General features: G+C 38.5%; 1 protein-coding gene across 1 annotated transcript in view; it reads right to left on the reverse strand.

Moving 5' to 3' along the window:
- Nucleotides 1-21,485, reverse strand: part of RYR2 (ryanodine receptor 2) — a 544,943-nt gene that overhangs the window by 447,521 nt on the left and 75,937 nt on the right. The window contains exons 4-5 of the mRNA XM_047088668.1: nucleotides 11,620-11,640; nucleotides 2,547-2,561 (exon numbers count right to left, since the gene is read on the reverse strand). Coding sequence (XP_046944624.1) covers nucleotides 2,547-2,561; nucleotides 11,620-11,640 — 36 coding nt within the window. The remainder of the gene's footprint in view (nucleotides 1-2,546; nucleotides 2,562-11,619; nucleotides 11,641-21,485) is intronic.

The raw sequence follows: 21,485 nt of genomic DNA on the forward strand, positions 1-21,485 counted from the left end.
GAACTTCTTTCATTGTGCTCAGATATTTAAGCAGAGAAGCTTTTAAGTTTACCTTCAAATCCTAATAGTCAAATTTGGGAAATGAGTTGTTCCAGGGACAAAAATGGAAAAATATCTCCATGCTTAAACTTTTAAATCATCTGACAATGACCTAAAAAATGTAACTGTGAACGGCACAAGATCAAAGAGGAATCACACAGAATTGGGGGGCCTGGTATTTCGGTCAACCTATGGGTCCCCAGCAGCAGGACACAGACACTCGCAGCCCTGCCTTCTTTAACAGGAAATCACGTAATAGATTCACAAGATGATTCTAATAACTGATGAGAAATCTGTCTTCAGTGCAGAGTAAGTGTGTCTGACGAAGCCAGTTGAACAGTGTCAAGATGGCCATTTGGCATTGGATGGTGTACCTCTGATGGGTGTCTTAACCTAAAGGTCTCCTGGGGAAGCAGACCGAAGATCTATGAACCGACCACTGCGCCAAGAGTAGAAATGGGCTCTCACCACAAGGAAACATCTGTCTGGTTCTAGGAGGTTAAACAATGCCTGTCCAGGTATGAAACCCAAAGCAAATCACGATTGGAAGATGAAAGCTAAAGAAAATTCGGCATCTTTTCCTGTTTAAGTGGCTTAAATTGCTATAACTTCACACATATACCCTCTGCTTAGATTCTAACCTCTCTGGATCATCCAATGCAGGTACAAAAGTAAGCCATCGGGCTTCTGGCTTTGCAGTTAAAGGGAATTAGACCCTAATTGAATTATTCCAGGTATGCTACCTGGTTTAAATTGATTCTACATCATCTTTATTTTTTTTTAATTTACATTTTAGGTAGTTAACGTACCATGCAATATTGGTTTCAGAAGTAGAACTTGTCTCGTCACTACTTGTCTCCTACACGCAGTGCTCCCCACATGTGCCCTCCTCCATTCTACATCATCTTTCTGTTTGCACTGAGTTTTCTATGAACCTGCTCTCATGAAAACGCTTGAAAGAGAAGTTTAAGGCAACCATCCCATTCGTCCTCTTCCAAGGGGAAGTAGATATGGCATTGGATAAGAGACTGGTATGATAAAATGGCAAGATGGAAAAAAGAGCAGTGTAAATGCAGATTTGGCAAGAAAAACTGAATTTTTCAAACCCCATTTCATTAGGTACGTATTCATATCTGCAAGGAGAGGACATACTCATGTTTTGCTGCTATTTATACCACTTCCCAACTAAAATGCTTGTTTCATGATGTTTAATTAAGTGGTTAATGTCCTCTCTTCCCAATGTTAAGGTTATAATAGTATCTTCTGTTGTTTGAAATTTAGGAAAATGTTTTGTGTCCTTGTTGATAGATGGCTTCAAAGAAGTCACCTGCTCTGACACCCCAACTGTCAAATTCTTAACGTTAATGAATAGGTCCAGTTGTGGGGACCCCACAACACTCATAGTACAGAGTTTTGGAAAATATGAATGACAGACATAGACTCAAGAGACACTCAACCATGCACACTTTGCTTCCTTTTCTTCCATGCGACCTTTTAAATCTACATCCAGAATTTTGACTTAATAGGTTTCACAGTTTATATCTTTTGAAATGACATTCTTTTGGGGTGCCTGAGTGGCGCAGTTGGTTAAGTGATCTCACAGGTCAGGTCGTGATCTCACAGTTCATGGGTTTGAGCCCCACGTCGGGCTGTGTGCTGACAGCTCGGAGCCTGGAGCCTGCTTGGGATTCTGTGTCTCCCTCTCTCTCTGCCCCTCACCCACTCACACCCTGTCTCTCTCTCTCTCAAAAATAAGTAAATACTAAAAAGAAATTTAAAAAGAAATGACATTCTTTTGGATTTTTATATTATACTAAGCCTTCACTTAGTGAATACAATAAATTTCTCTACACATTGTTTCTTGGCTTTTCAAATAAAAATTAAATTTCATGAATGTTATATGAGAAAAAATGGTAGGTACATAAAAACAAAACAAAAAACTTCTAGTTTACATCTCGAAAGAATGACATTCTGCTCTTCTTCCTCATATTTCCTTCAATAACATGTCATGTATTTTTCTCTCCCCTTTCAACTTGTCTTTTAAGATCTTTCCACTTTTGTAATTTGGTTAAGAAATGAAAAGGGGTTAAATTATTTTCACTTCTCCTGTAGCAGCTTCATGGTGCCTCTTCCAATTTCCCAGAGTATAAATTTCATATTGTATTCATGCAAGACAGCTTTAAAAGCAAAACAGCCAATATGATCCCCAGAGTGAAAATTCTAAATGGAAAGCTGTGAAAAAAATAAGTTTTGATAAGGAGAAATTCCTAACATCGGCTAAATAAAACTTAATGTCGTACAATATGACCCAAAATGTCAAACGTTGTTCATTAAGACGTCAAATTTAAATGTGTGATTTATTTAAATTTACAAGTTCCAAAGTTTGATTTAATTTTTAAAAACTTGAAAATGTGAAGAAAAGTGCCACGAATTAAAAAACAAATCCATGTAACCAAATTTAAAACGCACCAAGTATAACATATAGACCAGATGATCCAATGTCTTACCTTCATCATGAATTTCTGTAGGGGCAGAAGGAAAAGAGAGAAAATATTATACATTTTTGCAAAGACTTCTTAAAAATATCTCTTATTTATAAAGATTCCACTGTTCAAAATAGAGTTATGTGAACAATAAAAAAACTACCACACTCACTGTGAGATCACAAGAAAACTTAGTATCAACTACATGCTAGAGGAAAGCTGTAGCAGGCAAAACTCTCTTTGAAAATTGTCTTTATATCAGTTTTTCCTACTTCTGTGAAAACATGCTGCTGTACTTTAATGCATGATTCGATTTATAACATAGCCACTAAGCACCAAAAGAACCAAAGGTATATTCTGAAAATGATACTCAAAAATGCTTTATAACTTTTTTTTATCTCTTGCATAAAAATGCAGTGATATAAAACAGCAACCCAACAAAGTTTAGTAAAGATAGTGGATTAGAAACAGGTAAAGTGGATTGTAAATTAAGAGGCTGTGATAAGCTGTTTACATGTCATGCAAAAAACAATAAGCAGGTTCTAGATACTACATATTCCGAGATGTGTATTTCAAAGAAAAACCACAAAAACTTTTCTTTTTCCCTTAAAACATTTCTCTCCTTATGATTTGCGTATATAATAATAGCTCATTTTACTTCTGCAAAACCTAATTTGTACGTACATTTCTTCATTTTTCTTTAGACCCCTAAAATTTGACTGCCTCCTCTTAGAAGAGGTTCACAGATGCCAAAGAGCTAAGAAGGAAAAATAACAACATATTTCCAAACTTAGGGTTAAATTTATCTGTCACAGTGTTTAAGTCCTAAAGAGAAAAGATACACACGTTCACATTCATTTTAAAGACAACAGCAAGGGGGAAGTTATCTAACATAGTATTTGTAAATACCACAGTTATTTTCCTGAAACATACATGCATAGTAATTTACATGTTACTAAATGGAAACTCTACTTTGACTGGGTTTTTTTTTTCATTTTTAATATTATATTTTTTAATGTTGTTTTTAAGTAATCTGTACACCCAACGTGGGACTCAAACTCACAACCCCGATCAAGAGTTGCATGCTGTTCTGAGTGAGACAGACAGGTGACTCTTTAATATCAAAAATTTAAGAAAAATGTGTAAAGAACCATTTCATTCTTAGCTTTAAAAATATAGGCTGTTTGGTTACAATTTTGTAAGTGGTATCAATGGTAAATGACATCAGAAAATTTATTTTCCATGATGAAACTGGCCAATCACATCCTATTATGTAAACATCACTAGATGAGGAATTAGGAAAAATCCTTTTTAAAGCCTTAATTAAAAGAAAAACACAATTCCAAACTTTTGGTACAGATCATAGCTTATAAAAGATACTTTATTCATGAGTTTTTGTTTTTGTTTTTGTTTTTAATTGAGCTCAGTTTCGGAGATTTTTCCTTGAGAAATGTTCTCAGGCTGATTTTCTGTTTCCTAGGTTAAACTACATCAGAACTGTAATAAATAGAGAAAAGAATGGTCAGGAGAGTCAGAACAGAGGGCTGCTATTTACAATTCCTAAGTAGTGTCTTAACTACAAGAAGGGCGAGTCACTGGGGAGAGTAATCCTGATATAGGATAAAAGAGAACAAATACTGAAAATTAGCAAAGGCCAAAATATCCATCTGCAGCATGAGAAAGAACAGCTCATGTACCAGACACACATTATCAAAAGATAATCAAAAACATGAAAGATTACTTGTGGCATTACCGACATTAACCTTCTGTGCAAACCACTGGTTGGTCCATTTGGCTCAAGCACAAATGATAACCAAGTGATAACATTATGACAAGTTCAAAGGGGATCACTGGGGAATGAAAAAGCAAGCAAGATACATTGAAACAAAAAGGATATATATGCAATTTAATCTCAATGTAAACACTGCCTAGATATGATAAAAAGCAACAGAAAAAAGAGTAACAAAATCCTTTAAAAGGTGCTGACATGATTAAAAGAAGAAACTCATGCCTCAAGATAAATATTGAAGAGAATAGGCTTGATTTAGGTTAGAGAGTATCACCTTATGCTTCCACTTTACTGAAAGAATTATTTATTTCCCTCATGCCAAGGTCATTAGATATAAGCTAAAATTCTATTAGACAAGATACAGAAACAGAGGACTATAAACGAAGGAAGAGTCCAGGCACCAAGGTGAATTGACGCTGCTTTCCGTCTAGAAGAAACTGGTGGAGGATGAAACACAAGGGAGAGATTTTAGTTCTTTAGGGTAAAGGGCAAGTGGCAGTAACCCAGTGTTCAAGGGTTAGTGTAAATGACTTCCGAACTGGTAGGTCCGATGAAGCTTCAAACGTGAGCAAGAGCTGGAGGCAGAGCCCCCATTACGCTACGTTCACATGAACCAGGAAGAGAATTAGACATCCTTGAGCTGTAACTCACAGACAGACGGCCATGAGGGGGGCCAATGGATGGCAAACGGAAGCAGAACAGTCTTTGGTCTGTAAGTTTATGTCATTTGAACTAGCACAGCTGAGAGACCTGAAGGGCTTTCTTGGCATATGCAAATGATTATGAGTAGGAAAACAAATCAAATAGCAATACTCCTTTAGGAAAATTGTAATCAAACACGGGACATCAAGAGAATGCATAATTACACTCAATCCATTGCTGGTATAAAGAAAGAAACAGTGATTCGGGAGACCGAAAAAGCTCCTCTACCATAGCTAGGCCTTTCAGTTCAACTTTGAATTTTTTAAACTGTTATTTCAGTGGTGCCTGGGTAGCTCAGTCGGTTAAGCATCAGACTTCATTTCAGGTCATGATCTCACAAGTTTGTGAGTTCAAGCCCCATGTCGGGCTCTGTGCTGACAGCTCAGAGCCTGGAGCCTCCTTCAGATTCTGTGTCTCCCTCTCTCTGTGCCCCTTCCCTGCTTGCATTCTCTCTCTCCCTCTCTCCCTCTCTCTCAAAAATAAAAATTAAAAAATTTTAAATAAAATAAACTAAAACAAGCTGTTATTTCAGTTTTATGAAACGACAACCGATTTAAAAATGTAATACTTCTATACATGGACCTCTCTTAGAAGTTTTAAAAGAACCTTTACTGAAATAATCTTCTCAAAAATTGTATAGATCTGGAATTAGCACAAAATAAACATTTGGGGGCTTGTCACTAAAAAGAATTATCCAATCCAACAATCTGAAAGGCTAGGGCAAAATTTTGATGCAGGAGGACCTTTTTAAAACGAAGTTTCCACTGAGGGCAGGAAACGTCCTACTTTGCACACAGGCTATCCACTGAATTTCTTATTTGCCATCTTTTCTCTTGCATGTAGCAAGATGCTAGGATTTCTCCATAATCCCCCAACTGGTAACCTCTACTTTGCAAGTGGGGATATATATCTGGTAAATTTCACGATGTTGAAAAAAGAAAAAGACCTCTCACCACCAAAGACTTGAGGTTATTGGTGGCTGTCTGTTTAACTGAAGTATAAGTGACAGGCAACGTTTTATTAGTTTCAGGTGTATGACATTGCTTCACCAATGTATAGATTACGTAAAGCTCCCCACTGTAAGTGCAGTCACCAAACATTATGACAATATTATTGACTATATTCCCGATGCTGTACTTTTCATCTCGGTGACTTATTTTATAACTGGAAGTGTGTACCTCTTAATCTGCTTCACCTAGTTTGGCCATCGCCCCCGCCCCACCGCCACGTTCCCTCTGGCGACCACTAGTTTGTTGTATGTATGAGTCTGTTTCTGTGTTTTTGTTTCTTCATTTGTTTTTTAGATTCCACATGTAAGTGAAATGACCTGGTATTTATCTTTCTCTGTCTGACGTCACTTATCATAATTCCCTCTAGGTCCATCCACGTTGGTGGTTATTTTAAATTAATAATGTTCCCAATATATTTGAGGGACCAAAAGAAGTTTAAAAGTAACAACTCCAAGGTCCAAGTGTATATCAATATATACTATCTAATAGGATATATGTATGCATATTTGTAATAACAAAACCCTCAACTATTTCTCTTACGATAAAAATACCGTATGTAAATACTTAACTTTCTAGGGATTCTCCACTGAAAATATCCAAAACTGAACTGATTGACAGGCATGTTGACTGCAGGCCCAGAGAGCATCTAAAAGGGGCACGGCTTTCATTACCATGAAAGAGCAGTGATACCTGTAATCATCGAGCCTGTGGCTATGCTCTCACATGGCTCATAATAATAACTATCTGGTTACAGGTGCATGCTCGTATCTTTTAAATAATTCACTATATTTTGGGGGCAGATTGGTCATCACTGTTGTCATTTTCAACCTATTGACAATTCTGTACAGAAAGGATTTACGTGAACTGCCTTTTCTTTTGAGTGTCATGAATTTGACAATATATATGTGTGTAATTATCCACTTCTTCTTTTGAAGGGCGAAGAAAAATAAATGCTTCTGAAAGGCTACCATAAATCCTCCCATTTTGGCTCGCTGACACAGGTTTATAAATCACTGAGCTGCATGAACGCCTAAAATATGAAGTAAAAGAGCTATTTAGGGCTTTCCTCTTTTTGTAGCTTGTCTCGTGAAAAAAATTTCTCTAAATCAAAACCAACAAATTGATCTCTGCACAAAATATATGGATCATAATGACCCGAAGATACATAAAGCCTCACCTATACTCAGATCACCACCTACATATAAAAAATTATGTATATCAGGGTGTCTGACTTCGGCTCAGGTCATAATCTCATGGTTCACGAGTTCAAACCCCATGTCGGACTCTGTGCTGACAGCTCAGAGCCTGGAACCTGCTTCAGATTCTGTGCCTCCCTCTCTCTCTCTCTGCCCCTCCCCAGCTCATGCTCTCTGTCTCTCAAAAATGAATTAACGTTAAAAAAAATTTTTTTAATTGTGTATATCAAAGTATAGAACATTCTATTTTTTTCCAAACCATTTCAAACACGTATGAACCTTGAAAACATGAAAGCATTTCACAGGCCCTCACGTGGCAGTACATGCACATGAAAACACATTACTGTTTTTAAACTGCTATTCAGTTAGGAACATTTGAAAGAATTTTGTATCTTACCAATTACAACAGCATCAACGTATTCCTGAAAAGAGCAAGTATATGTACGAGACCTCATTCGGTCTACAGACAATGCTCCACATCTGACAAATACCACACTGTTTTCCATCCCTTCTCCCCAGCTCCACCCAACCCCACGCACTAGGCTACCACACTACAGGCCTGCAACCCCAGGCACCACGCTAGAGGCCGATGCTATGGGTTAGGGGTGCCAGAAGGCTGGGGTGGAGGAGACAGAAATAACAGGCAATCTATCACCTGCTACTCCAGACCCACCAATGTTATTCTCCCTTCGTGTATGAAGAGCAACATTTGATTACTCAATGGGCTTATGATTAAATGCAAAATACTCAAAGATGCTCAAAGAGACACTGGGAAACCAGTGGAGAGAGGAAGGGCGGGAAGGGGGGAGGAAGAGACTGATTAAGACTGATTGACCTTTGATGAAGCTATCCGGAATTATACTATCAGAAAATTTACAAAGAAGCCATTTGCCTTTCCATATATATGTAAATTTTACAGGGCTCCTAAAGGTCTTAATCTGCGGTTGGTAAATGCCCTGTGTAGTTAAGCAAGTATAACTGTTAAAATGGGACACCTGTCTCAGAACAAAGTGATGGCAAAGAGTACCGCATTCCAAACTTACTGTTACACCACCAAAAGGGGCGGCTGAAAATCGGCCTGCTGCCCTTGGCTGACCCCCAGCTCTGGTCTTCCAGAAGCGGTCGGGGAGCAAAAGGATGGTTCTTGGAAGGAGGTTTTGGGAACTTCTGAGTCCTGCTCTTGCCCACCCAAGCCTGCCCTCACCTCAAGCCTAGAGAGAGTGGCTTCGGGGACACCTGTGTCCCCCAGGAGGTGGGACACAAGAGACCGGTGTCTGACTGTGCCTGGAGATGAAGACAAAGAGACGGGCTAGGCAGGCTGTGGCAGCAGAGGGCAAGGAGGGGGCTTGCTGCTAGAGACAGGCTGCCCCAGAAAGAGCCGGCCTGGGGATGTCCGTAATGCCCCCAAGAGGCCTTGGGACAAGGCAGTCGTCACCACTGACCAGCTGGGGGAACATTGGCTGAGGCAAGAGAACCACGGGTCAGATTTCTGGTGACGGGCATTCCCCAGAAAACCCTCCCAAGTGCCCCAGAGAGCGCTCGCCTTATCACCTGACAAGCCCAATGAAGGTCACTGTCATCAAGAAAGACTTCCTGCCAGGGGCACGTGGGTGGCTCGGTTGGTTAAGCAGTTAAGCATCCGACTTTGGCTCAGGTCATAATCTCGCACTTTGTGGGTCGGAACCCCGGGTCGGGCTCTGTGCGGACAGCTCAGAGCCTGGAGCCTGCTTTGGATTCTGTGTCTCCCTCTCTCTGCCCCTCCCCTGCTAGCTCGCTCTCTCTCTCTCTCAAAAATAAACATTAAAATTTTTTTTAAAAAAGACTTCCTGCCAACTTCCCTCTTCTTCCATGTTCCTGCTGCACCCTGACAGGGGCAGGAGCGCTGGGCAATGGGCAAGAGTGTGAGGACCCTGGCAGAGCGAAGTAAGAGGCAGCTTCCCGCCCCTTCCCCCCTCCCCTCCTGGGTTCCAGCCTGGGGTGGCCAGAGCTCCAACACAGGTCAACCTACATTAACTTCAGCCCCCCCCCCCCCCCCCCCCGCCGATTACACAGGATTGCATGATTTGGTTACCAAAATGAGACTTTTGTGACTTGAAATGACTGGGGGAGGGGTTCTTACTGTCTGGATATAAGAGAGGTCATGGGACCCATCCTAATTTAAGGAATGGGACAAAGGAGTAGAGGCCCCATAGAGCAGGTGGGTAGGCAGGGGCTTAAACTGTTTTTCTGTTACCCTTCAAGGTACCGGTTACAGTCGAATTTCAAACTTCCAATGGAAAATATGTAAGATTTGAACTACATGAGTCTTCAAAGAAAGGAAGAGCTCAAACCAAAAATTTACCGAGTCATATACTCATAATGATTACCAGTTTCCTCAAAAAATGCCAGCAGGAATTTTCATTATATGATATCTAAATGGCAGCATATTTCAGCATCAATGTTTTATTGTTAATATAATGGTACTATCTTAGAACAAGAAAGGACTGGTCCAGATTCTAATCCTATAGATGAGGAGATAACAGTCGACAGATAGCCTACATAAGGTTATAAAGCTAGTTACTTGCAAAGCTGAACTGCATGATTTTCAGCTCAATGTTACTTCCTTTTCTTTCTCAGATCCAGAAAGCAACCTCAACTGTGAAGATTTACGAATAAACTTGGTAAGAATGAAGTCTGAGATGTGAAATTGTTACGAAAATGAGAGAAAGAAAAGCCACCCGGTGAGGTAGGTCAAGAGTAACCAGACACAGGGAGGAAGAGAGGGAAACACTTACAGACAAAGGAAAAGAGGGTTCCCATTTGTTCATGAATTCTATTTCCAGATTTGAAAGTGGCTTGACTGGTTGGTTCATGAAAAAGTGATCTCTGGGTACAGCACCTAAGTTGACTAATGGAAGTAAAGGGGCACCAAAATGAGAAAAGACAGACTCATTTTAGGACAGCTGACATTGGCAGGGAGCCACCAAAAGACGACCAACATGTTCGTAGAGACAGGCCTTTATTCCCAAGACAAGAAGAGTGTAAAGCTTGGACCAGAACCCTAACTATAGGCACAGAAGACATGAAATTTCAAAACAACAACAACAAAAAAGTTGAACAGAATTAGTAATCGTTTAGCTACGAAGAGACAGATGATGAATTTACATTCTCTCCAGAAATATAATATAGAAGTAGCAGTTCTCAAAATTATATGGGTATCATCATCATGGAAATGGCAATTAAAAAAAACAAAAAAGCTTTCCATCAATATAAAGGGATACGGTAAGTGAATAAGAGCCAAGATTCACAAAAAGCCAAGTGAACATGCATTTGTTTCAGTGGTAGAAACACCACTGAAAGGCTACTGAAAATCAGGTAGCAAAAGGCTCAAAAATATTGAGAATATCAAGAGACTCATATCCCAGGATCAGGGAAAATAATAAATATAGAATGAAGCCATCGGTTAAGCCAATCTTTAAAAGTCAATATTTGGGGCGCCTGGGTGGCTTAGTCGGTTAAGGTTCTGACTTTGGCTCAGGTCATGATCTCAGGCTTCATGAGTTCAAGCCCCACATTGGGCTCTGGGCTGACAGCTCAGAGCCTGGAGCGTGTTTCGGATTCTGTGTCTCCCCCTCTCTCTGCCCCTCCCCTGCTCTTGCTCTGTCTCTCTCTCTCAAAAATAAAGAAATATTAAAAAAAAATTTAAGTCAATATATTAAGTCACAAAGCAAATAAAAACAAAATAATACAACAAAAATAATAAACTATGCTTCACTGTTTTGCATGCTTGGGAAAAAAAGTGTTGGTGATACTCTAATTTCCATTCAGAATTAAGGGTATTCAGGGTGTTCAGGACTGTAAGGATTCTTCTCTCCTTTTAGCAGATGAGGAAAGTGACATCTGAGTAGTAACATGGCCACCTTACATGATTTGTCACCATGTTGGTCCAGACTTTGCCTCCAGAACCCTGTCACCTGCATCTTTCCTCACGATACTAACAACACCTGTACTTTTAAAGATTCCATTAATACAGATAACAGACCATGTCTATAGAGCATGGAAAACATAAGAGCTAAGCAGGAGGGCTTTAAGAGTAAGTAGTCGAGATTTGTTGGATAAGAGATAAACAATTCTGATTCCTGTTGATCAGAAGCATATCATAATTACAAATTATATAGAAAGCATATACTTCTAGGTAGGGAGAGTGTTCCAATCTACCTCATTTCAGACAAAGCAAAACCAAAACTTCGTAAGGTTCTACGTAGAGACCAGTACAATAGGTGTTCATTACACGATAGCAGTTAGTTTGAATATTCATAGTACAAGCCACACTCGGAAGCAAAACAAAAAGATTAGAGGCAATAGGAAACATGCACTTGTTTAAGATCACAGTTTCTTTGTAAATACATGGAAACACATACCCATTTTTCCACATCAACTTGCTGGGGAAAGAAAAAGCCAAAATAAATAACAAGCAAACAAATAAATGCCTGTCAAAGTTTCAATTACTGTCATTTAAATATATGGTCCTGCACCAAAATCTTCCATTTCTAATGGAAAATGAAAGTACTCAAACTGTAATTAATAACATTTAATCTCAAACAAACCAGAAAAAGTCAATTAACTTACTAATCGGAATTTTTAAAGTTATTAAGCTGAAAAAGCACCAGGTACACGAAATCATAACAATCCAACATATTCAAAAGCAAACATGAACACTGATCTGATTCTCAAACCTAACAGGCTTCCAGATTTAGGGACCAGTCTTCTCCTCTAACTGTAAGTATCTATTTAATGAAAATAGAAATATAGCGGTCAATTTAGAAATACAGCATCTAACCATAAAAATCTTTCATGAAATAAAAGTAAACTTTCTCTTACCCCAATCTTCCTCACATTGTATAAAATGTCACAATATAACAAAAGGCATGCCTTGCCAAAAAATCCTGAAATTGTATCAGCATCAAATTTTTTTATTGCATTTATTAATGAATGCATGTTAGTCTCATAATCATTATGAGATTCCTTAAAAATATCAGTGAATAAAATTATATTCCAAAGTATAAAATAGAATTAAAAAAAAAAACCATATGTCAACAAAGACTGTCTGTCTCTACAATGCCCTCGGTTCCTAGCAAATCAATCAGAAAAAAAAAAATAAAAGTCAACTTTAAGGGGCATACACCCTCTCAGAGTTGTTTGCAAAACCCACCCCCCCCCCCAATATAACACCTATGATTGGTATCTTGTGAGACTTGAGGTTTGTTTCAGACTCTTCATACACTAAGTTTATTTGTAACTTTTTTCCTTAGGCAATTCATTAATTGGGGAAGATCTAAGGCTAGTTAGGCAGAAATCTTGGGCCATGGCCAGGAATCTGCATCCCTTAGTAAGCAAGCTTGTGGAAGGAAATGTGCATAAATGTAACACACAGTGGTTATTTTTAAGATATTAGACAGTGATATAAAAATATCAACTTAAGTACACAGGTGGAATTGTTTTGAAGCCCCAGGAGGCTACTTACAAGAGAGCATTTTGGTTTATTTAATAATTTATTTAGTCCTCTGAAAAATCTGTTATAGGTTTTAAAAACACACAATTGCTTTTTAAGAGAGAACAACTTACTGAACGGAAAGGCCTGGTTTTCACTCTAAATTTTTAAGATACTTGGCTGTGATATAAAGTTCAAGTCCTCATTTTAAACTTTAACTTATTTACAACGGGATGTCTTTGTTTCTTCAGATACTGGGGCAGAGGGAAACAATTTAATCGTGACTAGTTGTAATATAGTTGCCATTTACTTTTCTACCTCCCAAGGACAAATCCTTGTATTTGTTCTCTATCAAGAGCAGTAATTCAAGAAAATGTGAAATGATTTCCTTTAAATAGTTGTCGGGAAAACAAAATATGCCATACTTGCAGTGACTCCGTTGATGAGCAAAGACAGTTTATTAACCCATCATTTTCACTTCTAAATGTTAAACATTCTCTCTCTCTCTCTCTCTCTCTCTCACACACACACACACACACACACGCATTTGCATCACTGCAAAGATAAAGTGTAGGATTTTTCTAGAAGAAAGAACTTGTAATCAAAAGTCAGTAACTAGTATTAGTAATAGAAGCTCTTTACTGATCTATAGTTACAAGGAGAAACAATTTCTTAAAAGTAGCAAGAATTAGTAGCAATATAACAAACTCAGTATCCCAATACCCAAAGAAAGGCTTAGCAACAGCATGTGCTGGAGGTGAATTATCACATCAACACAAAAGACAAGACAAATGGCCCACAGATTTAAAAGATTAAAGGGCAATAAAGTTGTAATTATGCATAAGCAAGGCAGAGCGATTTCATGACACATCTCTTACTAATGTTAACAAGAACCATTTCATTAAATGCCTGCAAAAGGTGAAGAGGAGAATGATTTCTGTGGAGATAACTGAGGAAGGGAAATATAAAGTTCACAATAACCTTGATTAATTTTATAGTTTAAATAATTACCAAATCCATAAAGCATATAAGGCAAATGAACATTTATTCTGATCATTTATTATCCAAATATTTGGGATTTTAAAAACATGCACAAATTACATTAGAGAAAATAAATATATTAACATCTCTAGGAAATTACATTAGGTATTCTATCATAATAAGACTAAAAAAAAATGGCAACCTCATTTTTCAAAGAAAACAAAACTGCCATTACGGAAAAGAATAGTTTAAATTCCAAGTTGATTTAGCAAAGGACAGAAGTTAAAAATATAGTATAAAAGCAATTAATTCTAAATTGTATCATTATATGAAAGATGAAATATTCATATGACATCTCTTTGTATTCATATTTTAATTAATACTTTCAGGATATATAAACACGAACTATTCCATAACGTTAAAAAAATTTTTGGTTGCTTCTTTCAAATTGCTTGAGTTAAGCCTTACTGTGTAAGGTGAAGAATTTTATTATCATTAAATCTGTAAGTCACATATTAAGCAGTTACTATGTGCCAGGCTTTGAACTAAATGTTTTACGTGTAATCTTCTTATCTGCATTTTATATATGAAGATACAAATGACATATAAAGGTGTTACAAATCCTCCACAATGAAAAAATGTCACTTAGTTATTAAACAATGGAACTTGACCTTGACATTGTGTCTCTAACGGCAAAACCCCACACTCTCATGCCACTACTTGTACACCATATTCAAGTTACATCATCTTTTTTTTTCTTGTCTCAAATTTTTATTCTACATTCAATTTGAAATTGCTCAACAGCCTATTTCTTCTTCTTTAAGTTTATTCATTTTGAGAGACAGAGAAAGAGAGCGCACCCGTGCACAAGTGGGGGAGAGGCAGAGAGAGAGAGAGAGAGAGAGAGGGAGAGAGAAAGAGAGACAGAGAGAGAGAGAGAGAGAGACAGAGACAGAGAGAGAGACAGAGAGAATCCCAGGCAGGCTCTGCACTGTCAGCACAGAGCCCAATAAAGGGCTCAAACCCAGGAACCATGAGATCATGGCCCAAGCTGAAATCAAGAATCTGACTCAACAGCCTATTTGTTAGTTAAGTGCCACCCAGTATAATATGTTAACATCAAGATGAGAGAAAGTAAAATGCACCTATAACATCAAACATGTTATTTAGTATCACTTGTTCAAAGCATGTTTGGTTTTTTGCATAGATACATTTACAGTGTTTGTTTATTGTTGACAGAGAGAGAGAGAGAGAGAGAGAGAGAGAGAGAGAGAGAAAGCAGGGGAGGGGTAGAGAGGGAGACACAGAATCCAAAGCAGGCTCCAGGCTCCGAGCTGTCAGCACAGAGCCCAATACGGGGCTCAAACTCAAGAAACATGAGATCATGACCTGAAGTCTGACACTTAACTGACTGAGCCACCCAGGTGCCCCAAGAATTTTTAATATCAAGGCATAACACAAACAAGTAATCAAAATCTTTAATGCATGCCGACAATCCACTACCCTGCTGTTAAATTTTTTTGAGTAATAAATTAGAGAAAAGTGAAAAAGAAATTCTCTACCCTACAAATAATTCTCTACCACACAGGCTGTTTATTATTAAGATTGGAATAGGGGAGCAGGGACATGAAAATTTGCACACTGTGTTCCAGCATTCAAAACACGACGAAGTCATCTAGATTTTTTAAAGCAAATTATGATTTGGAGAGGCCATGTTTTTAATGAATATATTCATTTCAGAATATATTGAATTCTGAATATACTGAATAATGAATATATTCAGTTCAGAAAAATATGCAAGCCATGAGTATAGGGTTTGCTGAAATTTTACTGAGTAAATAAGCCCATGTAATCAGCTCCAGATCTAAACAGAGGACACGACCATGACCTAGAAACTTCCTTCACACCCTCCCCAAAGATAGCAATTATTCTATCACTATTAATTTAAATATTTACTTTTTTTTTTAAATTTTTTTTCAATGTTTATTTATTTTTTGGGGGACAGAGAGAGACAGAGCACGAACGGGGGAGGGGCAGAGAGAGAGAGAGACACAGAATCTGAAACAGGCTCCAGGCTCTGAGCCATCAGCCCAGAGCCCGACGCGGGGCTCGAACTCATGGACCGCAAGATTATGACCTGGCTGAAGTCGGATGCTTAACCGACTGCGCCACCCAGGCGCCCCTACTTATTTTATTTTTGAGAGAGAGAGAGAGAGAGAGAGAGAGAGAAAGAGAGAGAGAGAGAGAGAGGATGAGCAGGGTGGGGGAAGAGAAAGGGGGAGACAGAGAATCCCAAGCAGGCTCCACACTGTCAGTGGTGAGATACAGGGCTCGATCTCAGGAACGTGTGAGATCATGACCTGAGCTGAGATCAAGACTTTGACGCTTAACTGACTGAGCCAGCCAGACGCCCAAGTTTTACTTTTCTTATTTTGAAAATATAGACTACGTTCTCTTTTTATCTAGTTCCTTTAGTGGACATTAAGTTTGTAAAACTCATCACGCTGTCCTGGGTAGTAGGAATTAATTCATTTTCCTGGCTTTGTAACACTCTTTTGTATGAATATATCACAATTTGCATATCCATTCAACAGCTGAAGGAGCAATTAGTGATCTACTGCAACTTGGAAAGGGAACTAATGAAATTTTCTCTCATTTTTCAACAAGACCTCACGCAAACAATAGAAGATTCAAAATAAATTAAAACTGCTTTGTTTTGGCGTACATGTTTCCTTCCTCTGCCTCCCCACACAAAACATGGATTCCTTGGTGCCTAGTTATTGATTGAACAAGTTACCAGACTGCCATTTAATAAGGAATTAAAAGAAAGCCACATTATATGCTTTTATTAAATATCGGCATATAGGTAAGTCAATCACATCTCAACAAGCAATGAGCTCATCCCTTGGCAGCAGGAGGGGAAAGAAACTAATATCATTAAGAACCTACTACCTGTGCTAGGTATTTTTATATTTGTATTTTTGTATTTTATATTATATTTATACTCGCGTTCTCTCCTATAAATATTAGTCTCAACAGAAAGGATTTTTTTTTCTTTTCTTTTCTTTTTAATTTTCATACATATTTATAAATAATAGAATTGCATGGGGGGCTGGGGGGCTCAGTCGGTTAAGCGTCCGACTTTGGCTCAGGTTTTGATCTCACGGTCTGTGAGTTCGAGCCCCACGTCGGGCTCTGTGCTGACGGCTCAGAGCCTGAAGCCCTTTTCAGATTCTATGTCTCCCTCTCTCTCTGCCCCTCCCCTGTTCATGCTTTGCCTCTCTCTGTCTCAAAAATAAATAAACGTTAAATAAATAAATAAATAAATAAATAAATAATAGAATTGCAGATTTGCTGGACCTCAAACTCAGGTGTTTACTTAAACGCTCTCAGGAGCAAGCCACATAATATTAAAATGGAAAATACAAAGTATTAAATTAGAACAAATAGATGTGGTGCTAATGTTAAGGAAATTATAAATAAATAAAAAATAAATTATACATATATAAATCATACGTATATAAGTTATAAATAAATAAAAAGAAGTATGTCTCCACAGTTCAATATGGAATGTGATTTGTATTTTATTTTTTTAATTAAAAAAAATTTTTTTAATGTTTATTTACTTTTGAGAGACCGAATGCGAGTGGGTTAGGGGCAGAGAGAGAGGGAGACACAGAATCGAAGCAGGCTCCAGGCTCTGAGCCATCAGCCCAGAGCCCGACGCGGGACTCGTACTCATGGACCCCCGTGAGATCATGACCTGAGCCGAAGTCGGACGCTTAACCGACCGAGCCACCCAGGCACCCCATGATTTGTATTTTAAACCACATGAGACACTGAAGTCCTTTCTACCATTAGTTTAAGGGCAAAAAAAATTCATCATAAATTTAATTAAGCAAATGAAGCCACAAAAATCCAGTAAAATTCACTGTATTACACTTTAGTCAAATTTCCTGGCTTTATTCTGATTTTTGTATTAATCAGGCAGAAACTTCACATTCTGGGGAGTCTGTGAAACAATGAAACGGACTTAACACAATACAGTAAACTTAGCAATTTCCTACACTAACACATTTAACTTAATTCCAGGAAAGAGTTTAGAAAACCTACTTGAAGTTTAATTTTTTTTCTTCTAAAATTTAAACTAGATAATAGAGGACTAAGATTTACTGCTTCTGAATTATTCCCATTTTAGAAAAGGAACAGTTCCTGTAATACTGTTTAAATTGCTTTCTGAATTTGTCCAAATCCTTAGGAACACCTACTTTCTCTAAGCCAGAATATGTCAAAATGACTCTTGCATAAACTTCAATATTAACATGATTTAAACAAGATAGGTGCTAAGAAATAATAGTGGCTCTCTTCCAGGTAGGTTCTTATGAGAATTATAATGTTCGATTAAATGCCACAAGTACATTCATTTGGGAAAATAAATAATTAAGAAGAGTATGAACAATTTTTGAGGGGAAGAAAGTAGTGAGGTGAAACTAGTCCTATTAAATATTAAAACATTTCCAAAATACAGTGATCAAATCGGTGCTGTTTGGGTATAATAATGGACAGACATGTATGACAAAATACATAATTCAGAGTAACACATTTGGTTATGTATGAATTTAATGTATGACTAAAAAGGCTTCACAATCAATAAAAAAGGGAATCATCAGTCATGAACAATGATGGAAGTTTTGCTTAGCTACAGGGGAAAAAAAATCAACTTCCATACTAATTTAAGTAAATTCCAGATGAATCTACACTGAGTAATAATAAGCTCCATGTAACAATAAGCTCATAAATAAATTCCAGATCCATTTATTATAAAAAAAAGTGAGGGATGCAAAGAGGGACGCCCTGATTTTAACAAAACAATTCAATGCAATTCCAATCAAAATCCCAACAAGTTATTTTGTGGGTACTGACAAACTGATTCTAAAGCTTTTACAGGAATGCGAAAAAAGCCCACAAGAGCCAACGAGACATTCAAAGAGAAACACTGAGAAGCCTGACACGACCCAACATCAAGACTGACTCTAAACTGTTAGCGATTAAGACAATATAGGACTGGCTAAAGAACAAACAGATCACTAGAACAGAAGGCCCAGAAACAGACTCACATACATAGTCAATTGATCTTTGACAAAGGTACAAAGGTAATTCAATGGAAAAAAGATGGTCTTTTCACCAAATAATGCTGGAACAATGAATCTAGATGCACACCTTAAACTCTTGGCAAAAATTAATTCAAAATGTATCACAGACTTAAATATAAAACATAAGACAATAAAACCCCTAAAAGGCAACACGGGCAAAAATCTGCCTGACCCGGGGTTTGACCAGGACTATTTAGATAACAACACCAAAGCCTGATCCACTGGGGGAAAAAAAAGCTAAGACAGGCTTCATTAAAATGAAATCTTTTGCTCTGTGAAAGATACTGTTAGCCAAATGGAAAGACGAGCCATGAATGGGAGAAAATCTTCACAAGATACATACATGATCAAGCACTGAAATATACAAAGAACTCTTAAAACTCAACAATAGGAAAACAAACAGCCCACTTGAAAACTTAGCAAAAGATCTCATAGGCACCTCATCAAAGAAGATATACAGCGACAACCACAGGAAAAGACGCCCAACATCATATGCCATCGGGGAATTGCAAATCGAAGTGATAATGAGATACCACCGCACATCTATTAGAATGCCTAAAACCCAAAAACTGACAAGAGCAAATGCCAACGAGGAAGTACAGCAACAGGAACTCTCATTCACTGTTACTCGGAATGCAGCATGGTACAGCCACGTTGGAAGAAAGTCTCTTACAAAAAAGAAACATAGGGTTTCTTCCAGGATGGATTTGAGGTGGATGCTATGAGAAACACATGCTAACATTATGATCCAGAAATCACGTTCCTTAGTATTTACCCAGAGGAGTTTAAAACTCATGTCTACATGGAAACTGGAGCCCGAGATTTACGGCAACTTTATACGTCGTCGACAAAACCTGGAAGCAACCACGATGTTCTTCAATAGGTGTGTGGATAAATTGCTGGACATCCACAAAATGGAATATTATGCAGCAATAAAAAGAAATGAGTTATCAAGCTGGGAGCAGACACAGAAGAACATTAAACGCATATTGCTAGTATGAAAAGACTAGGTACTGTATGAGTCCAACTAATCAAAATCATGGAAAAGGCAAAACTATGGAGACAGTACATATCAGTGGTTTCCAGTGGTTGGGGGAGGGAGGGAAGCACAGGGGGTTTTTAGGGCAGTAAAACCATTCTGTATGACATAATCGTGGTACATACATGACATCATACATTTGTCAAAACCCACAGAATGTACAGCATGAAGAGTGAAGCCTCAAGTAAACTCTGGGCCCTGAGAGATCGTGGTACATCAGCAGTGGCTCATGAATTATACCAAATGTACCACATGAATGCAAGACAGTAATAATAGATGAATTGGGGGCAAAGAGTATGAACACTTTCTCAACGGTTTCCTCTATACCTAAAACTGCTCTATAAAAAAATAAGAGAGGGGCGCCTGGGTGGCTCAGTTGGTTAGGCAGCAAAATTCAGCTCAGGTCATTTCTCACAGTTTGTGGGTTCAAGCCCTGCATCGGACTCTGTGCTGACAGCCCAGAGCCTGGAGCCCACTTTAGATTCTGTGTCTCCCTCTCTCTCTGCCCCTCCCCCACACGCGCTCTCTCTCTGCTTCTCAAAAATAAATAAACATAAAAAAAATAAAGAAAAATTCTTTTAAAAGGTGGGGGAGGGGGTGCCTGGGTGGCTCAGTCGGTTAAGCTTCCAGCTTCGGCTCAGATCTGATCTCACAGCTTGTGAGTTCAAGCCCCGCATCAGGCTCTGTGCTGACAGCTCAGAGCCTGGGGCCTGCTTCAGATTCTGTGTCTCCCTCTCTCTCTGCCCCTCCCCTGCTTGCTCTCTCTCTCTCTCTCTCTCTCTCAAAAATAAACATGAGGGGTGCCTGGGTGGCTCAGTCGGTTAAGCGTCCGACTTCGGCTCAGGTCATGATCTCGCGGTCCGTGGGTTCGAGCCCCGCATCGGGCTCTGTGCTGACAGCTCAGAGCCTGGAGCCTGTTTCAGATTCTGTGTCTCCCTCTTTCTCTGACCCTCCCCTGTTCATGCTCTCTCTGTCTCAAAAATAAATAAATGTTAAAAAAAAAATTTTAAAAAAAATAAATAAAAAAAAAGCATGAAAAAAACAATTAAAAAATAAGTGAAATACAAACATTTCAGACACTAAGCCATATTGTATGTATATAAATTGTATATAACACACACTAAATATTTACTATGTAATATAAAATGAGAGCAATGTAAGAAAACATGAAAACCCAGTGATAGGGGACTCCGCGGAGAGAAATATTACTTCTGGCTGGGAGGATTAGGAAAGGGCTCAAGGAGGATGACACCTTGAATGTGTGCATAGAAGGATGGGGTGAAAGGCCCAGGACTGTACGTTGAGGCATGTGTGTGCTAAGTATATAAGAACAGGTATCTCTGCAGGTGGCACCTGGGTGGCTCAGTCGGTTGAGTGTCCGACTTCGGTTCAGGTCATGATCTCACGGTCCGCGAGTTCGAGCCCCATGCTGTGCTTGCTGTTGTCAGGGTACAGCCTGCTTCAGATCCTCTGCCCCCTCTCTCTCTGCCCCTCCCCTGCTCATGTGCTCTCTGTCAAAAGTAAATAAAACATTAAAAAAAAAAAAAGAATTGGTGTCTGTGGAAAATAGAGCATATTCAGGGAGTGAGTCCAGTTTGGATAGAAAATGGACAGAATGAAGAA

Source organism: Lynx rufus, unplaced genomic scaffold (genome assembly GCF_022079265.1).
Source record: "Lynx rufus isolate CCGP_SWC_20201006 ecotype Redwood Valley unplaced genomic scaffold, mLynRuf1.p SCAF_25, whole genome shotgun sequence".
NCBI lineage: Eukaryota > Metazoa > Chordata > Mammalia > Carnivora > Felidae > Lynx > Lynx rufus.